Source organism: Ursus maritimus, unplaced genomic scaffold (assembly GCF_017311325.1).
Source record: "Ursus maritimus isolate PB19 unplaced genomic scaffold, ASM1731132v1 scaffold_13, whole genome shotgun sequence".
NCBI lineage: Eukaryota > Metazoa > Chordata > Mammalia > Carnivora > Ursidae > Ursus > Ursus maritimus.
The window spans coordinates 51,053,692-51,072,868 of record NW_024423675.1 but is presented as its reverse complement, the minus strand read 5'-3'; the positions used below and the strand labels follow the sequence as shown (position 1 = coordinate 51,072,868).

Below are 19,177 nucleotides of genomic sequence, written 5' to 3'. Positions count from 1 at the left end.
ATAAAATTGAGTGTGCCCAATCATGAACTCTGTAAGAAGTACCATGCAGTAAATCTAACAAACACAAGACCTGCTGGATCAGAAAAAGAAAGCTTTTGTTTTATGGAGACTACTACACTATTTATTTTATCATTCCTTTATTTGAGTCGTTTTTATTCTGTTTGTCGTTGCTGTGAATATCAACATGTGGATTAATCTTGTGTATTCTTTATCATTGTTTTAGTCTTATTTCCCCAAAGTAGAATAATTAGACCAAAAAGTGTAACTAACGAATATTGGATCAGTGAATATTCTTCATATTACCTATGTCATTCAGACTTATTTTCAAATCCAGCAAGTCTTGCATCCAGTAGTTTCAGTGTCTGACTCTTTTTATGTATCTCTTGGTCAGACTCACACAAGTGAGTCAGTTTCTAGTTTTACTTCTGACGGAAATACCAGACTTTGAATTAAGTACAAGGTTTGTGTAGTGGTTCTACATATTAGCTCCTAGCACAAAACCTAGAGCAAAATAAATACCCAACAAATGTACGTCAAAGTGGAATTAACTTTCAGATTCAGGAGTCTCTACAATCTGCATTTTAATTCATGGAAAATACTATGTGCTGTGTAATGTCTGTGAAAGTGGTTATTCAAAATAGTAATGAAGAAATATAGAAACAGTTATTCTCAGTGTGCTTTTTTCTTGTTTTCTTCTCAGATCTTTTTGGGTTGGTGGTCTTTCTTGGTATTGAACCTTACTGTGTCAAACACTGGTGGGTTCGACTTCTTTATCGCCCTTACTGCAAGAAGAATCCTCAGCTCCTCTACAGCTTTATTGCCAAGATACTTTGGAGGTCTGCAAAGAAAGATGTGATTGACCAAGTCAGTAGGATAAGTTTTTACTAATTAAGGATATTATAAGAAAAGAGAACTAAGAGTTGGGATGGAAAGTTAAATTTTCAGGTGAAATCATTTTTTTCTTCTCCCTACAGATCCAGATACCCCCTCAGACAGAAGAAGTCCACTGGCTTCACTTTTCTCCAGTGGAAAGACATTTCTATCACCGTCAGCATGAAGTGTGCTGCCAGGATGCTGTAGTAAAACTCAGGAAGATTTCTGACTGGGCGCTGAAGCTCAGCAGCCTGGACAGAAGGACCGTTACCTCCATCTTGTATCCACTGCTGAGGCTCAGGCAGGCCTGCTGCCACCCGCAGGCCGTTCGTGGGGAATTCTTGCCACTCCAGAAAAGGTTTATTACCAGTTTCCTTATACTGCAATTGCTAATATAGTAGTGATAGACCGTATTTAAGCTATAAGCTACCTAGCCCATGGTTTCATTCAGGCTGTTATAACAGAGTTGTCAGTTATTTTTAGTAATGCGGTTTTTCTTTGGTGTGGAAGCCCATTTATGAAAGGAGAGTCATATTATCAAAATTATTTTCATGGTTTTAAACATTTCTTTTAGAGTTAGGACTATTTTGGGCTTTTGTTACTTTGTTGTTTTTTGTTTTAGGGTTTTTTGTTTGTTTTTGGTTTTTTTTGTTTTTTTTTTTGCTATACTTCAAATATGAAAGGCTTTCGTTCTTGTTATATTTTTTGGTTCCCACATCAAGGAATTAGATGAGTTAGATTACCATTACATATGTTCTTTATAATTGTGCTAAGTCTGTCTGATTATTTCACCTAATATATTAAGGTATTTATGTCCACAGTAGTCTGTTATCCCAGAAAGTTTTCATTCATCAGACTGTGACTCAGCAGCTGGCCTTTTTTTTTTTTAAGCACCTGGTGTTAAAAAGATGAGGTGTTATTAAAAAATATGAAGAGGAATTATATTTTTGTCTTTGCCCTTACACAGTTTATGGATAAATAAAGGAGAAGACGAAAATTATAAATTTCTATAATGTAAGGCAAACAAACATATTTCATAAGAGGTACATATAAATGAATTAGAATGTGGAAATAATTTCTATATAAGTGGTTCATGTTAGATAGCCTTTTGGTGGAAATGGCATTTGATCTGATCCTTGAAAAATCTTCTTTTTTTTTTTTTCTTTGTTTTTTTTGTTTTGTTTTGTTTTGTTTTTACAGATAAAAAGAAATTCAGGCCCATGGAGATTAATTAAATTATAATGCTAGGGATCCAGACTTAATCTTACTTTCTGACACCCATACTGTTTCAAATATGTCATGTTGTACTTTGTATTTTAGGAAGATTTTTTAGTTCTCTTCTCCATTAACTGAACTGGGAAAAAGGAAAGAATGATGAGATCAGATAGAAGAATGCTTGCTAAAATAGTAAGAGGTAATTTGAGTTAAAAGTGATAGTGGTAAAAATGGAGGTGAAGAGAAAGATCCTGAAGATACGCAAAGACTCTATAATGGTCTGAGTGATGTTGATCTTATGTGATGTAATACTCTCACATAGGATTTTCTTTTCAGTTCTGAACAATCTGCCTTTTCTTTTAGCACCATGACAATGGAAGAGCTGTTGACATCTCTGCAGAAGAAATGTGGAACTGAATGTGAAGAAGCACATCGGCAACTAGTTTGTGCTCTCAATGGCTTAGCAGGCATCCACATCATTAAAGGTAGAAGGTGATTGCTTTGTTATCTCTGATTCTTCTAAACACTTAATGAGACAGATTAGTTATAGTAGAAATTAAAATCCCCTGTAGAAAGACATTCTCACACACTACTGATCTTAATTTAGATAGGTTCGACCATATGGAGAGCACTTATGCTGAACATTTGAAAAACCTTCAAAGTTTACATATGCTTTCACCAAACATTTCCACTTTAGATGTTTGTTGTTGTTGTTTAGGGAAAGTAGGTTTTGAACAAAAATTTGGCAATAAATTATTAACCTTAGTCTATAGTAGTGAACAACTAAAAACAAGCAAAATACCTAAGAATAGAAGAATGGTTAAATTTTGACACATTCAGGGGCTCTTAGTCATCAGTTTACAAAATAACATTGTTTGTAAATTCATCCTTTCGTTGCATATTAGAGTGTCTGCCCTGCACCAGTTATGATCTCAGTACTAAAAATAATACAGTAAAACAGGGTATGGTCTTTGATCTCATGGACCTTAAATCCTTAACAAGGAGAGATAGACAAATGCACACACAATGTGTATGGTTGTAGTTATACTATTACACGTTATGCATAAAATATAAGCATGTTAAAAGGGAATTTTATATTTCATGGAAAAATGTTTAATTGGTGTTTCCCATCTCTCAGGGATTACCATTTTTTATTGCCTAATGTCCAGTGTCTTGACAGTCTGTGGTTTCATATATTTTGTATGTTATTTTACTTATTTCAGAAAGGAGAGTAAATTCATATTCCCTGTTATTTTGTCATGGCCAAAAGTAGAAGTTACTTAACTAGCTCTTTTAATGAGCACCATTTAGTAAACCCCTTTCCATATAAATATGAGAATCATCAGGCTGTATTTTGTAGGGTAAAGAGTAAAAATTAAACATGTTAAGTAGAGACATTGAAACATAAATTTAGACTTCTAGAGATGCAAATTTCAGTGTTTGATACTTAATAAATAGTAAATTAGACACTGTAGAAAAAAAATTATTAAAATTAAAGAATAAAGTAGCAGTACAAGCCATTCAACATGAAAAACTGAGAGAATAAAGACCGAAAATTTTGAAAAGAGCATCAATAAGATTGTAGATAACTTGAAGTAGTGTAATATAAATGTACTGAAGTCTCTGAAGAAGAAAAATGTATAAAGAAATACAAAGTTTATAAAATGAAAATGTAAAGTATAGAACAATAATAGCACAATATCTGGGAGGAGAACACACGGATATATAATATTGTAAAGTTTTTATAATAAATATATATATAATAAATAAATAATATATGAAGTGGCATAATATCATGACAGTAGACTGACAAAGATATGTGCTATATACCCTAAAGCAACTACTGAAAACACAACAAAAAGTTAGAGGTAGGGGTGCCTGGGTGGCTCAGTCGTTAAGCATCTGCCTTCGGCTCAGTTCATGATCCCAGGGTCCTGGGATCAATCAAGCCCCGCCTTGGGCTCCCTGCTCAGTGGGAGGCCTGCTTCTCCCTCTCCCACTCCCCCTGCCTGGTGTTCCTTCTCTCGCTTGTCTCTCTCTGTCCAATAAATAAATAAAATCTTAAAAAAAAAAAAAGAGGTAATAATCTAAAAGATGAGATAAAAAGTAATAATGAAAAATTCTTAATCTAAAAAAAGAAAAGTGAAACAAAGAACAGATGAGACAAATCTAAAACAGCAAGATAGTAGATTTACACCCAAGCATATCAGTGGTCACATTAAATACAATGGTCTAAATGCCCCTTTAGGCAGAGATTTTCAAAATGGATTTTAAGAAAAGCAATATCTGATTATATACTATCTATAAGAAGTCCTCTTTTTATTTAAAGATGCAAATGTAAAAGGATAAAAAAAGATATGCCATATTAACACTAATCAAAAGAAAGCTAGATTGACTATATTACCACCAGGCAAGAATATTACCAAGGATATATGTTATTCTATCTATCACTGGAAAATAATCCTAAATGTTTATGCACCTAAAACTAAGGCTTCAAAAGAAAACACAAACTGATAGAACTACGATGAGAAATAGGCAAATCTACAATTAAAGTCAGAGATTTCAACATCCCTCTTCCAATTATTGACAGAACGAGAAGACAGAAAATAGAGGCATGGAAAACTCAACACGGACAACCAGTTAACATAGTCCGCCAGTTATAGGACACTTTACCCCACCAAAGAAATTCTTTTTAAGTGCACATGGAATGTTTACTAAGACAGGCATGTTTTGAGCTATAAAACAACTTAGTAAATTTAAAAGGATGCAAGTCTTAAAAAATACATTCTCTGACTACAGTGGAATTAAATTAGGTGTCAAACAAAGATAACTAGAAAGTCCCCAAATATTTTGAAACTCATTAAAATAATTCTAAGTAATCTTTGGGTTAAAGACTAAATCAAAAGGGAAACTGGCAAGTATTTTGAAGTGAATTAAAATGAAAACATAACATTAAGAGTTGTAGAGTCTTGATCAGTAATTAAAGGGAAATTGATAGGACTGAATACCAACTTTAAAAAAGTTGTAAATCATTGATATCAGCTGATACCTTAAGAAACTAAGAAGAAAAGCAAATGAAATACCAAGTCAGCAAAAGACAGAAAATAATAAAGATCAATGCAGGAATCAATTAAAAGGAAAACAAAACCGGTAGAGAAAAATAGTGAAATCAAAGCCTGATTCTTCAAGAAGATCAATAGAAAGTTATAAACCTCTAGTCAAACTGTCAGGGAAAAAGAAAAGACATAGACTACTATTATCAGGAATTAGTAATGAGAGAGGTGACATCACTACAGAGTGTACAGGTATTTAAAAGATCATAAAAGAATATTATGAACACCTGTATGCCAGAGATTCAACTTAGATAAATAGAAAAATACTTTAGAAGATACAAACTGCCAAAGCTCACTCAGAAAGGCAAACTACCAAAACTGACTGAAGAAGAAATAGATAACCTGCATGGCTCTGTATCTATTCAAGAAATTAATTTTATTATTTAAAAACTTACCACAAAGAAAATTCTGGGCCCAGATGACTTCCCTCATGGTTCTACCACACATTTAAGGAGGAAATGTCAAATCTATATAAACTCTTCCAGAAAATTAAAAGGAAAGAATAATTTCCAACTTATTTTGAGGCAGCATTATCCTGATTATGAAACCATAGACCAGTATCACTCAAGTACATAGATGCAAAATTCTTTAAAAATTTTAACAAAATGAATCCAACAATATATAAAAATAATAATACTTTATGACCAAGTGGAATTTATGTGGGAATGCAGGATTGGTTTAATATTCAAAATTAATTAATATGATTAACCAAATTAACAACTAAGAAAGAAAAACCTTGTGAACATCTCAATAAATGTAGGAAAAGTATCGGACAAAATTCAACATCCATTCCAGATAAAAACTTCTCAACAATCTAAGTATCAAAGACAACTTTCTCATTTTGATAAAAGACATCTATAAAAAACCTACAGCTAATGCTATACTTAATGGTTAAAAACAATGTTTTCTAAGATCATGAACAGTGAAGAATGTCCTGTTAACACTTCTCTTCAACATTGTACCTGAATTCTCTCCAGTGCTGTTAAGACAATTCAAAGAAATTGAGGCGCCTGGGTGGCTCAGTTGTTAAGCGTCTGCCTTCCGCTCAGGGAGTGACCCCAGGGTCCTGGGATCGAGCCCCGCATTGGGCTCCCTGCTCTGCTGGGAGCCTGGTTCTTCCTCTCCCACTCCTCCTGCTTGTGTTCCCTCTCTCTCTGGCTGTCTCTCATTCTGTCAAATAAATAAATAAAATCTTTTTTTTAAAAAAAGACAATTAAAAGAAATAAAAGTTACCAGTTTTTGAATAGCAAAAAAAGTGAAAGTGTCTTTATTTGCTGCAATATGATTGTCCATGTAGGAAAACTACTAAAACTAATAAGTGAGTTCTAAAAAGTTGCATTATACAAGAAGAGTATATAAAAATTTATTTCTGTATGCTAGAAATGAACAATTAGAAATTATGACAATACCGGGGCGCCTGGGTAGCGCAGTCGTTAAAGCGTCTGCCTTCGGCTCAGGGCGTGATCCCGGCGTACCGGGATCGAGTCCCACATCGGGCTCCTCCGCTATGAGCCTGCTTCTTCCTCTCCCACTCCCCCTGCTGTGTTCCCTCTCTCGCTGGCTGTCTCTGTCACATAAATAAATAAAATCTTTAAAAAAAAAAAAAAAAAAGAAATTATGACAATACCTTTCATAGTAGTATCGAAAAAATAGGAAATACTTAAGCATCAACTTGAAAAGAGATGTGTAAGATGTTTACAGAAGTCACAGAAACATTGAAAATTACAAACATTGCTGAGAGAAATTAAAGAACACCTACTTATATCATGTTCATGGATCAGAAAACTCATTATTGTTAACATGCTGATTCGTCCTACATTGATGTATAGTTAATGCAATCAAAATTTTCCAGTCAAAATTTCAGCAGGCTATTTTATAGCAGTTGACAAGCTGATTCTGAAATTCATCTAAAACAGCCAAAACAACTTTGGAAAAAAAAAAAACAATGAGAAGATTTACACTACCTGAATCAAGATATATTTTAAAGCTATAATAATCAAGACAGTGTGACATAGTCATAAAGATAGGAAAGTAGACCAATGGACAAGAGGAGTCCAGAAAGAGTCCCACTTATTTATGTTCATTTGATTTTTCAGCACAGATGCAAAAGTATTGCAGTGGAGAAAAGTTAGCATTTCAATAAATGATGCTGGAACAATTAGATATCCATATTCAAAAAATAAAACTTCAGTGTTGCACCATATAAAAAATTCATAATACAGAGAATATTAAACTGAAATTAAAACCTAAAACTATAAAACTTCTAGAAAAATACAAAAGATAAAAAAACAATTGTGATTTGGGATTAGGTAAAGATTTAGAGATGACACCAAAAGCCCAGTCCATAAAAAACTGATATATTTGACTTCATCAAAATTAATAACCTCTGCTTCTCAAAAGGCATTCTTAAGAAAATAAAAAGATAAGGTGTTGAATAGAGAAAATATCTGCAAATCACATGTCTGAGAAAGGATTTGTATTCGGAATATGAAAAGAACTATTAAAACCCAATAATAGGAAAACAACACAAGGAAAATAGGCAAAATATTTGGAGAGTTCAGTCAGCATATAGAGATGCCAAAAAGGAAATGAAAAGAAATATTCATCATCATTAGTCATTACGTATATGCACATTCAAAGCACAAGAACATCCCTATATGCCTTTATTGAAATGGCTTAAATTAAACAGATTAAATGTTGGCAAGGATGTAGAAACAACTGGAATTCTTATTCATACGTTGATATTGAGAGTATAAAATTGTACAGCCATCTTTCTGTTACTTCATTTACTCATTAGCTTCATTTCCATGACCTCAGCATACTTTTATAATAAACTTGCAATGAGCTCAGTGCCTCTATCTTTATTTTAGAATTAATTCATTCTTTGCAGAAATTTATTCTAATTTTTTATGATAACTTTTCTGGCTCTCTGAACTAAACTGTTTTTTTGGGGGGGTTTTTTTGCAACTTTAATGAATCATTGAATACTCTGTTCAGCAGAGTCTATTGTTATTCATCTATTACTGCATTTGTAATATAATAAGATTGCATAGTTTTATAGCTTTTATACCATAATGACTTTTAGGAGCTTTCTTGTAAGTAATGAGGAAATTACTGATGCAAATGTGCCTTTTTATAAAATCTACCTTTAAAATCTTCTCTAATAGCTTTGGTTTAGATAATTCAATTTTAGTCTCTCCAAAACTAAGTAGAATATAATTCTTAAAATCATATAAGTATTCATAATGGTGAAATAATGTACAGTTTTAAGCACTTTTATAACTTATTATATACAAATGTTTCTTTATTTCTACATTCCTCACAAAATTTGTGTCTTTAGCTCTTCATGATATTGTTAGAACTAAAAAGGCATTCTGTGGTAAATTCCAATTCTTTTGACCTTCCCATAAAGATTATTAATCCATTAGTCTACTTGGGTACACAGTTATGGAGAGAATTTACCATTTTTCTCATAATTTACCTAATAAGACCTTAAAGAAATCAGTTTCCCAGAGGAATTTGTGGTTTTGTCTGATACAAGGAAATGTTCTAAGCCTCTTGGAACTGAGTGGTATGTCTGGTTATTAACTTTTCAGCAAAACAGAACCAGAACTAGAAAGTGTCTCTTGTCCTGAACACTTGCCTAGAGTTCGGAAGACTCACAGAAGCTGAGTAAAAGTAGCTCTAGACAAGAACTGAAAAAGATGGGCTTCTTCTTTGCTATAGTTGTAGCCCTCTGAACTTGTGTATATTGTCCAAGGTTTATGAATCTGTTTCCTTATCAATAAAATCAGATAGTATCACTGGCTTAGCTTCCTTTGAAGTATTATTCTTAATGTGAAGTGTGAATACACATTGTAAACTTTATAGAAACATATAAATGAAGAGTGGTGTTACTGATAATGGTAATTTAAAGTGATCTCAGATTCTTACCACTTTCAATCTGTTTAGAACGCAGATTTTTATTATCAATAACTAATGATAGGAGAAAAGGCATATTACTACATATTCCTGATAAATTGTACAAACATAAATAGCACATGCAACTTTGTGTGCAAATCTTCTCTCTAGGACATTGCCTAGGAAATGCTTCATTCAGCTAGCAGTGTTTACAAATTTGGATTTTCTCAGGTAATTCTTAATCATCATTATCATTGCCCTCTCAGTTGCTAAATGTGCCTGTGACTATAGTATTCCCAGCATCAATCTAAAATCTGAAATGATCTGTGCTTTACAATGCATAGTGAAGGACTAAATAAGGCAGCATTTGTTTTAAATTGAACTATAGTTGAGACACAATGTTACATTAGTTTCAGGTGTATAAGACAACTCTATGCTATGCTATGCTTATCACAAGTGTGGCTAGCATCTGTCACCATACTACGTTTTAATAGAAAAATTTTTTTAATTAAACTTTATTTCAACTTAGAAATAATTAGGCAAAAGTTGGCAAATTATTTGTCCTACCTAATAAGTTTCTCACAGTCCCAAATGAGTGAAATAATTGTGATTAAAATCTACAGAATATTTGAGTGTCACAGATAAGAAATATGTATGCTTCTTCTTAGAGATACATAAATAATGAATGTACTATTTCAGTATTTTCAGGTCGTTAAAAATCTAGCATCCTATCTGAGAAATGATCATTTTCTATAAGGATTTTGTATTATGCTTAACACTTCATGTATATATTCTGTTTTATCCTCATTATTGCCCAATGATTGAGTTATTATCCCCATTTTACATAAGAAAACTGACGTTCAGGGGCGCCTGGGTGGCTCCGTCTTTAAGTATCTGCCTTCAGCTTAGATCATGATCCCAGGGTCCTGGGATCCAGTGGCATGGGGCTTCTTGCTCAGTGAGAAGCCTGCTTCTCCCTCTCCCACTCCCTCCTGCTTGTGTTGTCTCTCTGGCTGTCTCTCTCTGTCAAATAAATAAATAAAATCTTTAAAAAAAACCTGACGTTCAGAAGGCTTAGTTGATTTCTCAAGATTATAGCTAATAAATGACAGAGAATTTGCCCTGGATCTTTTGATTTCAAATTAATTTAATTTTTTTTATTATACTATGCTTCTTTGTCAAATAGACATCTTAAACCTCAATATTCTGTCTTTAGTAGGTTGAAGCTCTTCATCAAAAATTTCTAAAATGGAGTAATATATTACTTGCAGATTATCACAATAATAAAAATAAATTTCATATTTCTCATCTTGATTCTAAAACTGGAACCCTCATTTTATTCTATGTTTTTATGACTCAAGCTTAGAAAGTAAATGAATTTCTTCACTTGGCCTTTTTTCTAGTCTTCAGATTTATTGCCTCCTTTTCCCTGCTGTGTTGCTATGCATGGTATGAGGATTATGAAAAAGAATTATTCATCTGATCATTTCTAAGCACCGTATGTAGCACACTAGAGGGGTCAGTGTGTAGTGGGCTGTGTGGCAAAATACCAAGCCAGGGTATAACAGGAGGTGCCTCACTGTTCTTTGCCGATAGTTTCCACTGTATTCTCACTAGGGTTCTTTGTCTTTCTGTGCAATGAAAACTTTGTTGATTGTTAAGAGAAATTCCTATTAGAAAGTCCATTAATAAAGCATATGTCCATTCTTAATTTAATTGTAATTATAAACATAATTATGATAGATTTCCTGCTTTTAGTTCCCATTGCTTCATAGTGGTACGTTAAACATTTTTAAAAGTAACATATATTTAACTTACATGATTTAATCTCTTCCAATATAGAAATCAGATAGTAAAGATCTGCTTTCTGAAAGAAATCTAAAATTAACTGCAAACTCAAGGGATGTGTTTATATTCTATACAAACATATATGTATGATATATAATATATATTCTAAGGTCCTTACTGATTATGGTTTTAAAAACATGGTATTATTCCAACTTTGTACAATGTGTTTTCTGCACATATTTTTTGGAGAAAATTAAGCTTGGCAAGTATCAAATTCAATACTTGGAAATGTTTGTGCCATCTAGTGGCAAAGAATGGGTATTTCTAAATTTGGCTAAACTTGTAAACTTAACTGAATATGTGTATTTTTGTGTGTTTCTAGAAGGCATGTATTTTTTTAATAAAAATTTTAAAAAGGATTATAGTGAATAGTTCAAATTCAACTGCTTATACTATAGCCTAGTCATTGTACCATCTTTAAAAAGTATGGTAATTATGAAAGGAGAATTATTAAATGAATTATTCTCTATAAATGATAGTATAAATACTAATAGAATCTTTTTTAGTCTTTTGAAAAGCTTCATGAGAATCTTAAAAACTAAAAAAGGAGAGCTTCTTGGTATGAAGATAATTGAGTGTTACTCCTTCATTATAATGTGATATTATTTTTGCAAAAATAATGTTAACCTTTATCAAAGTGAATAGAAATTGACTGTAAAATATTGTGTGCTTTAGAACACTTTATAATAGGTAACTTGTAGAACTCTAAATATAAAGCAATTGTATAAAAGCAAGTGTTTTGCCCAAAAATGTGAATGTACCTGATGTCTCTGAACTGCATACTTAAAAATGATTGGTACGGTAAATTTTATGTTAGGTGTATTTCACCACAATAAAACAAGTGTACATATTTATATATAATCAGCTTTAACAAAAAGAGAGTCAACATGATTTACAAAGGTATATATGTATTTTTTTCATTGTGGCTATGAGCAAAGTCGTAAATACACTGATTTTTTAAAAATTGGTTTGAAGTGAAAAAAAGGCAAGTGTGTAATGATCATGAAAAAAGCTTTCTCAGTAAACAAAAACATCTTTTTTTTTGTATTTTATGATTTTACTGCTGTTAGATTTTTATTTCAATTGTATTTGTGAATTATCAGTTTTGAGTTTATCCCCACGCAGCAAATATAATAGGTTCTATTATTCAAGCCATTTAAAATGTGTCATGTCTCCTTTTATAAAAGTGTCAGAAAACTCTTACTGAAAGAACCAGATAATCAATATTTTAGATTTAGATCCAGAAGATCTGTTGTAACTACTCAACTTTGCTGTTAAAATGCAAAAGTGGTCACAGACAGTACATAAACAAATGAGTGGGCTGAGTTGCAATAAAACTTTATTCATGCACCCAGAAATTTAATTTCATATAATTTTCACATGTCACAAAATAACGTTCTTTTGAATTTTTTTCAACTTCTTAAAAATGTAAAAACAATTCTTAGCCCATGGACCCTACGAAAATGCAGAGGGTCAGATATGACCCATGGACCATAGTTTGCCAGCTTATATTTTAGTTGATACTTTTTAAATTACTTTATTTGAATGAGCTGCTAGTTATGAATAATAAAAAACAGCATTAATCTCAGACTAATTGTGATTTATGTGACCAGAAATGGAAAGAAGAATCCTGAAGTTTTTGAAATGTAGTTCTTAACTACAAACCATTTTGGCCATTAAGAGGAATATGTCATTTATCTGAGAATTATGTGTAGGTTGACCATAGTGTTTTGAATATTTTATTTATAAATTTGTTTTTAATTTCAAACATCAAAATGACTAATTGGCACCCTTTAATTTCAGTAAGAAGAAAATCATGTAAATTAAAAGTTTATTCAGAGTTTGTTTTTCAGTATAATATTAAAACATAAGTATATCTGGTTGGTGTTCTGTGCTATGGAATTAGCAAACAGAGCTATCATCAGCTTTTTTATTGGCAGTCATATTAATACCAAGTCAGATTCCTTTTCTTTAAAAAATAGTGAGGTTTTGTTAAATCATTGTTATATTTTTACAGTAGTCATTTTTAGATACTAGGTAACTAGATCACATTGGAAGCTAAATATATGACTTTCTTATGCTTTAAATACATTTTAATTCTTCAGGTGAGTATGCGTTGGCAGCAGAGCTATACAGAGAAGTGTTGCGTTCATCTGAGGAACACAAAGGAAAACTCAAAACAGATTCACTTCAAGTAAGTAAACACTAAACAATTTCAAGTATATAGTCTATTTAGTTTTTACAAAATAGTTTTTCATGATCTTCTGATTTAATTTTTGGAGGTCTCTTAGGAAAATCTGGGTATTTGAATTATAACATTTATTTTAAGTATTGAATCTCTTCCCTTTCTTAGTCCTGTCCAGTGGTATGTACACAAGGCTTTCTAGCTAAATGGTAAATAAGGACCACTTTTATTAATCTTAGTAAGTTTAGGCTTGAGTCCTTGGGGGGACTTCTTTATCATTCACAATCTAGACCTTGGGACCCACGTGTTCACATGTGCCTTAGCGAGTATTAGTAGGAGTGTTTGGGGGAATGAGGAGAAAATTAAATGCAAGCCTGCTTATATTCTGTATGGATGAGGATTACAGAAGTCAGACCTTGGGTCTTAAGCAAATGTGTCTGGAAGAAGGCAGAAATACAAAGGTAACATGCTCCTGAAAAAAAAAAAAGCAGAGGTAGAAAAGTGGGCAAGAAGACAGGTTAAGTCCAGTATGCCTGTGTCCAGGAGTGAAGAGTAAGCAATCAGCCTGTTTCTTCCTTTTGGTTTTAATAATCCTATCTAGTGTACACCATGGCCCACTGAATGTTTTGCTCTATTCAGTCAGATTAGCCACTCTGCTCTCTTGGGATAAAATGTGTAAGGGGATAGAAAAAGACAGGCATTCTTCCAGTCTGTTCCACCACCTTGTTCAGGAAGCAACAGAAGTCCTCTTCCACAAGCACACATGGAGAAGAGGAACGGAGTTTCTACCACTTTGTTTCTTTCCGTAGTGTCATTTACAGGCTACTCAATCTGATCATGTTGCTGATTATATTATCTATGAAGCCATGTTGAAAAGATCTAAGACATTTGAGGTGACTCTTCAAAGATGAACTCTACAAAGATCTGTACCATGGCCAGTAACCTGTAGCCAGACAGAGGAAACCTTTATAGTCTCAAACCACTAGCACCAAATCAGATCTTGCCATGACTCTTTCCTGCTTATCCTTTAGTCCTTAGCTCTCTTCCCAGGTAAAGAGTGAAGTTAGCATAAATGACTTATTTCTTCTCACGGCCCTTTACTCCAGAGGGAGCCTCTACCCAGCTGCAGACTCAGTATCACAGTGAGAAGCCTGGCTTATACTGAGTACAGAGATAAAAGATATAGTTTTCCCCTTCTTCCTATACCATCTTTACCTCTAGCTTTTCCCCTTTTCAGCCCTTAAGTTCAACAGATCCAGGTCACAGCCCTGTTTTCCTATATATTTCATTATCCTTATTTTTCTCATAATTGCTAGGCTTATGCAGACTCATTTCCCAGAAGAGGAATCAGTCAAGTCTGTGCAGTCAGTCTTTCTACTTGACTCACTTACTTGGCATAAGCATAGTTCCCTGTATAGACAAAAGCACATATAATAGAAGAAATATACCTATATTACACATTCAGCTAAATGCATAGACATATTTCATAAGACTATTTTCTTAAGACTGTATTTTTGGGGCGCCTGGGTGGCGCAGTCGTTAGGCGTCTGCCTTCGGCTCAGGGCGTGATCCCGGTGCTCTGGGATCGAGCCCCACATCAGGCTCCTCCGCTAGGAGCCTGCTTCTTCCTCTCCCACTCCCCCTGCTTGTGTTCCCTCTCTCACTGGCTGTCTCTCTCTGTCAAATAAATAAATAAAATCTTAAAAAAAAAAAAAAAGACTGTATTTTTAATTGAAGAAGGGTTATGCCATTATGAATTAAGACCTTTACTTATGAAACGGGTTTGGTTTTCTCTGAGGAGGTTGGTGCTTAAATTGTGCTAGAGGAGTTTTCAATGACCTGATCTTAACATGGTGTTAGTATTCTGTATGCCATATTGATGGTAGATTCTCCTTTTAGAGTCCATTGCATTGGCTCTCAAAATTACTGCCTTTTGTGTGTTTGTAGAGACTTCATGCTACCCATAACTTGATGGAATTGTTGGTAGCCAAGCACCCAGGAATACCACCTACCTTACGAGATGGCAGACTTGAGGAAGAGGTAATTATTGTTTTATTTGGTCTGTAAAGGAATTTTTTTTTCAGACTTTTCCCCCCATCTCATTAATATTTCCTGGGGTATACAACATCTAAATAAAAGTAATCGTATGTTTTCCTGCTGCTTTTATCTTCCAAATTTTGCTTTGGTGATTTTGGGTGGTAGGGAATTGCAGTACTCCATATTATTTTGCTTCTCTTATGATCGACTTGTAGTTATATGGTAACTGCTTTTATAGATATGGCGTTGGTAGCCAGCAGCACATAGAAAAAGGAAGGAAGGAGGAAGACCTTGTTGGTCTCATGGGAGATCTGCAAAAGACGTAGTTTAGTAAAAATAAAAAGTTTTGTGCTTCCTCCATCTTTCTGTGTATTACCGAAGGCAGTAAATAAACTCAGTGTTTTGGTGGTATTTCTTATGTCCTCTCAAAGAAGTTCCTTCTGCAGTGCAGTGAGTCTTGCCTCATCAGAAAGTATAGTATAAATCATTTCCCTGTAAATTGTTAATGAGCCTATTATGCTAATTCCCCCATGGATTTTTGCCTTTTTAAAAGTCAGATGGCAAAGCTAAAATCAAAAGTGTAGTAGATAACGTTTGAAATGAATTGAACCTGTAAATGGGACCTTTTTTATTTGAATTAAGATACAAAGTGGGATTGCATATATACAGCCCTTTCTTGATGTTAGGTGACAGTCTTAAGTGTTAGAGATTTTTGAGTGAAATCTCATTCCTATCGGAGGCATCTAATCTTACATACAATCAGTCACTTGTTTAAATGCCTTCAGCGACAGAAACTCTAAGAGACTGTCCAATCTATTAGTAGATAGCTCTAATGACCAGATCATTATAGCCAAGGAATTTTAATGGAAATTAATGGGAAGGTTATGACAGGAAAAGGAGAAATGCATCATGGGAGAAGGAAAAGGAAAAATGTGTCACACTGGACAGATAGATTTCCAAGGAGACCACATTATCATTTATGCCTCTCATAGAATATGAAGCCCCAGATCCAAGAAATCATCAACTTCAACCACCAACATTTGCAAATGAAGTAACAGAAGCCCAGAGAAGTGAAATGGCTAGCCCAAAGAGATGTATCTGTTCAGTTGAACCTCATGAAATTGCCGTTTTTGTAAGTCAAAGGGTCTAGTGTTGGCAACTTCACGTGGGTCAACCGCCTCTAAGCGGAAGGGTTAGAATTTCCTGTTCAGGAGTCTTTCTGGTTTTCCTCCCACTATCCCATGTCCACAACACCTATGTTACTGTATACTGCCTCAAGTATTATTTCCAAACTGAAGTAATTCCAAAAAGTTGTAGTTTCTAAATTAGAATTCTAAAAGATTGCTTTGCCTCATGATTTGAAATACTGTTGTTCTTCCCATTCCCTTTTTTTTTTTTTTTTTTGATTAAAAAATTAGATAGAAATTTAGGAAGCAGACCCTTGGGATTTCTTAAATTTTGTGACTTCCAAGTAAATGTCTCTTTAATATCCGTATTCGGAACTTCTAGCTTGGCTTTTACGTTCTTGACAGTATATAGAATTCTGTGCTTAAACTGTGGTAAGTAGCTTTATGTACATAAAATATACCACATTGTTCTTGCAACATTATACTGAATTATTTTCTAGTCCTGCAATGAAGGTTCACATTTGTTTTGTCTTTCAACACAGGCCAAACAACTGCGAGAGCATTATATGAGCAAGTGTAACACAGAAGTCGCTGAAGCCCAGCAAGCTTTGCAGCCCGTGCAGCAGACCATTCGGGAGCTCCAGAGAAAGGTACATCCACACAGCGACTTTGCTCACCTGTGTCTGTCTCAGTGTAGCATTTTGGATTTTGTCTTGGTTTGGAGAAAAATTTGAACTTTCTTATTCATCTTGGAATTCTTAGCACCTAGTAGGGTGCCTGTCCCATAATAAAAAATGTATTTGCTGTTCTCAGTGTTTATTAATTGAATGAACAAGTGTGTAGATAACTCACCTCTTTGGAAGTTGTTCTCTTTCATTTTTTTTTAAAGCTATGATGGCTTTTCTCTTATCTCGTGTAGACAGTAAGTTGTCTTTTGAAGAAAGTAAAGACTTCCATAACCTCCTTTTGATCTTAGATATGTATGTTTCCAAAATCTTTTCTTTTAAGATGTCAGAACTTTAGAAACATGGGTATTTTTCTTATGGAATACATGCCGTTTGTCATTTATAAAATTTCTCTTTTATGAAGTCAGTAGCAAGCCTAAAGAGGAAGCTACCACAAAACACACTTTTTTATTTTAACCAGTTACTCCACACTTTATTCTTCCTAATTCATTAATTATTTAGTATTCAGGCATAGAATTTTGCTAGTAATCATAGAGTATTATTGAATAGAATCTAGTTCAGTTAGTTGATGATTAGAGGGATGTCTTTATTATGCTGAGAAAGAGACCTGTCACCTTTTCAGATATATACAGTGAATACTGAGTTTTCATTTTGGTAATATATTTTTTTTAGCACAACTGTGTTAACACAAATATATACAGTAAATTCTCATTCATCCACAGTAGTCAGGAAACAGGTGTTCTCTTTAATTATGTATGCAAAACTTGTACACACCCATTGTATATAGAGTATGTATGCTTATCTCCCCCACTGTTATAATTCCCTTGAGACTAGTATTTATTGCTTCCTTTGACTTTTTCACAGCACCTTTCCCAGTGATAGAAACATAGTGAGCACTGAAAAAAACATGAATTGATGAGCTGTTGTCATTTTTACAGATTTATTCTAATTCTCCTTGGTGGCTGAATGTGATCCACAGAGCAATAGAATTTGCTATTGATGAGGAACTTGTTCAGCGAGTAAGAAATGAAATAACAAGCAACTACAAGCAACAAATTGGCAAGCTTTCTATGTCAGAGAAGTAAGAAAATAGTACAAAATAGAATAACTTTATGAGTAATGACCCCAAATATTCAGATCATTTGATGTTAAGGGGTACAATTAACTATCAGAACGTATTGTGGTTATTAACATCTAAATTTTACATATTGTTAAGAGTACGTTTCAAACAAAGATATAAGTCTGAAAAAAGAAACCTGTGTTTCTTCTATGTATTAATCATTTTTTAAGTCCTTTTTTAGTGTTTTTTTAATCTGCTTAAAGTATATTCTTTGTATCTTTGTTGGACGGATCAAACCCAACTCTAAGCAGAGTTTTGAAATAAACTTTGTTTGGAGAAATTTGTCCTTGAGGTAAGGCATTCATGCTTCTGCTCTGTAATTCACCCCCAAAGAGCTAAGCATCGTAGCACCACAGTGGCCCAGGTTTTATGTTGTAGCGTTACCTGCTGTCTCCCCCATCTTTCTTTCTTCTCATCAACACTCACCATTCTTCAGGGTCTCTGTAGGTAAGTTGGATTATTGCTCTTATTGTATTAATGGTAAATCTTCCCAAAGACCAAACTTATTTTTTATCAAAAGTATCCACAGTGATTTAACCCAAAGGAATGTCAGTCTAATGTGGAGACTTGAGGTATCGTGGCAGGACTATTGATTCTAGGTAGGGGATGAGAGAGGATCTTTTATTGCTTCTCAGATCACATCCCAGTATAAGGTCAGCCTTGGGATTAATGTTGGTTTTCAGTGAAAAATTCAGCATAAGAATATCTTTAAAATGTTTTAAAGTGTTTTCTTTTACTCTTCTAAAAGCCTTTCCAAATGTCTGCTAAAACCCTAAAAAGATGTGCTATATTTTCCATGTGTCATTACTAATTAGATATACAGTCATCATCTTTTTCACTATACAGAACTTGACAGTCAGTTAGCATCTGCCTTCAGTGCAGGTCATGATCTCAGGGTCCTGGAATCGAGCCCCACATCCAGCACAGGGAGCCTGCTTCTCCCTCTCCCTCTCCCTCAGCCTGCCATCCCCCCTGCTTGTGTTCTGTCAAATAAATAAATAAAAACTGAAAAAAAAAAAAGAGTATTGCGTTTGGGTTTAACTCCTAACTCTGCTACATGAAAGCTTTGAGAC

The 19,177-nt window shown here is 33.8% G+C and overlaps 1 protein-coding gene across 1 annotated transcript in view; it reads left to right on the top strand.

Moving 5' to 3' along the window:
• Positions 1 to 19,177, top strand: part of SHPRH (SNF2 histone linker PHD RING helicase) — an 85,814-nt gene that overhangs the window by 30,260 nt on the left and 36,377 nt on the right. Inside the window, exons 12-18 of the mRNA XM_008695024.2 lie at positions 701 to 864; positions 975 to 1,231; positions 2,452 to 2,573; positions 13,055 to 13,143; positions 15,082 to 15,174; positions 16,841 to 16,948; positions 17,923 to 18,065. Coding sequence (XP_008693246.1) covers positions 701 to 864; positions 975 to 1,231; positions 2,452 to 2,573; positions 13,055 to 13,143; positions 15,082 to 15,174; positions 16,841 to 16,948; positions 17,923 to 18,065 — 976 coding nt within the window. The remainder of the gene's footprint in view (positions 1 to 700; positions 865 to 974; positions 1,232 to 2,451; positions 2,574 to 13,054; positions 13,144 to 15,081; positions 15,175 to 16,840; positions 16,949 to 17,922; positions 18,066 to 19,177) is intronic.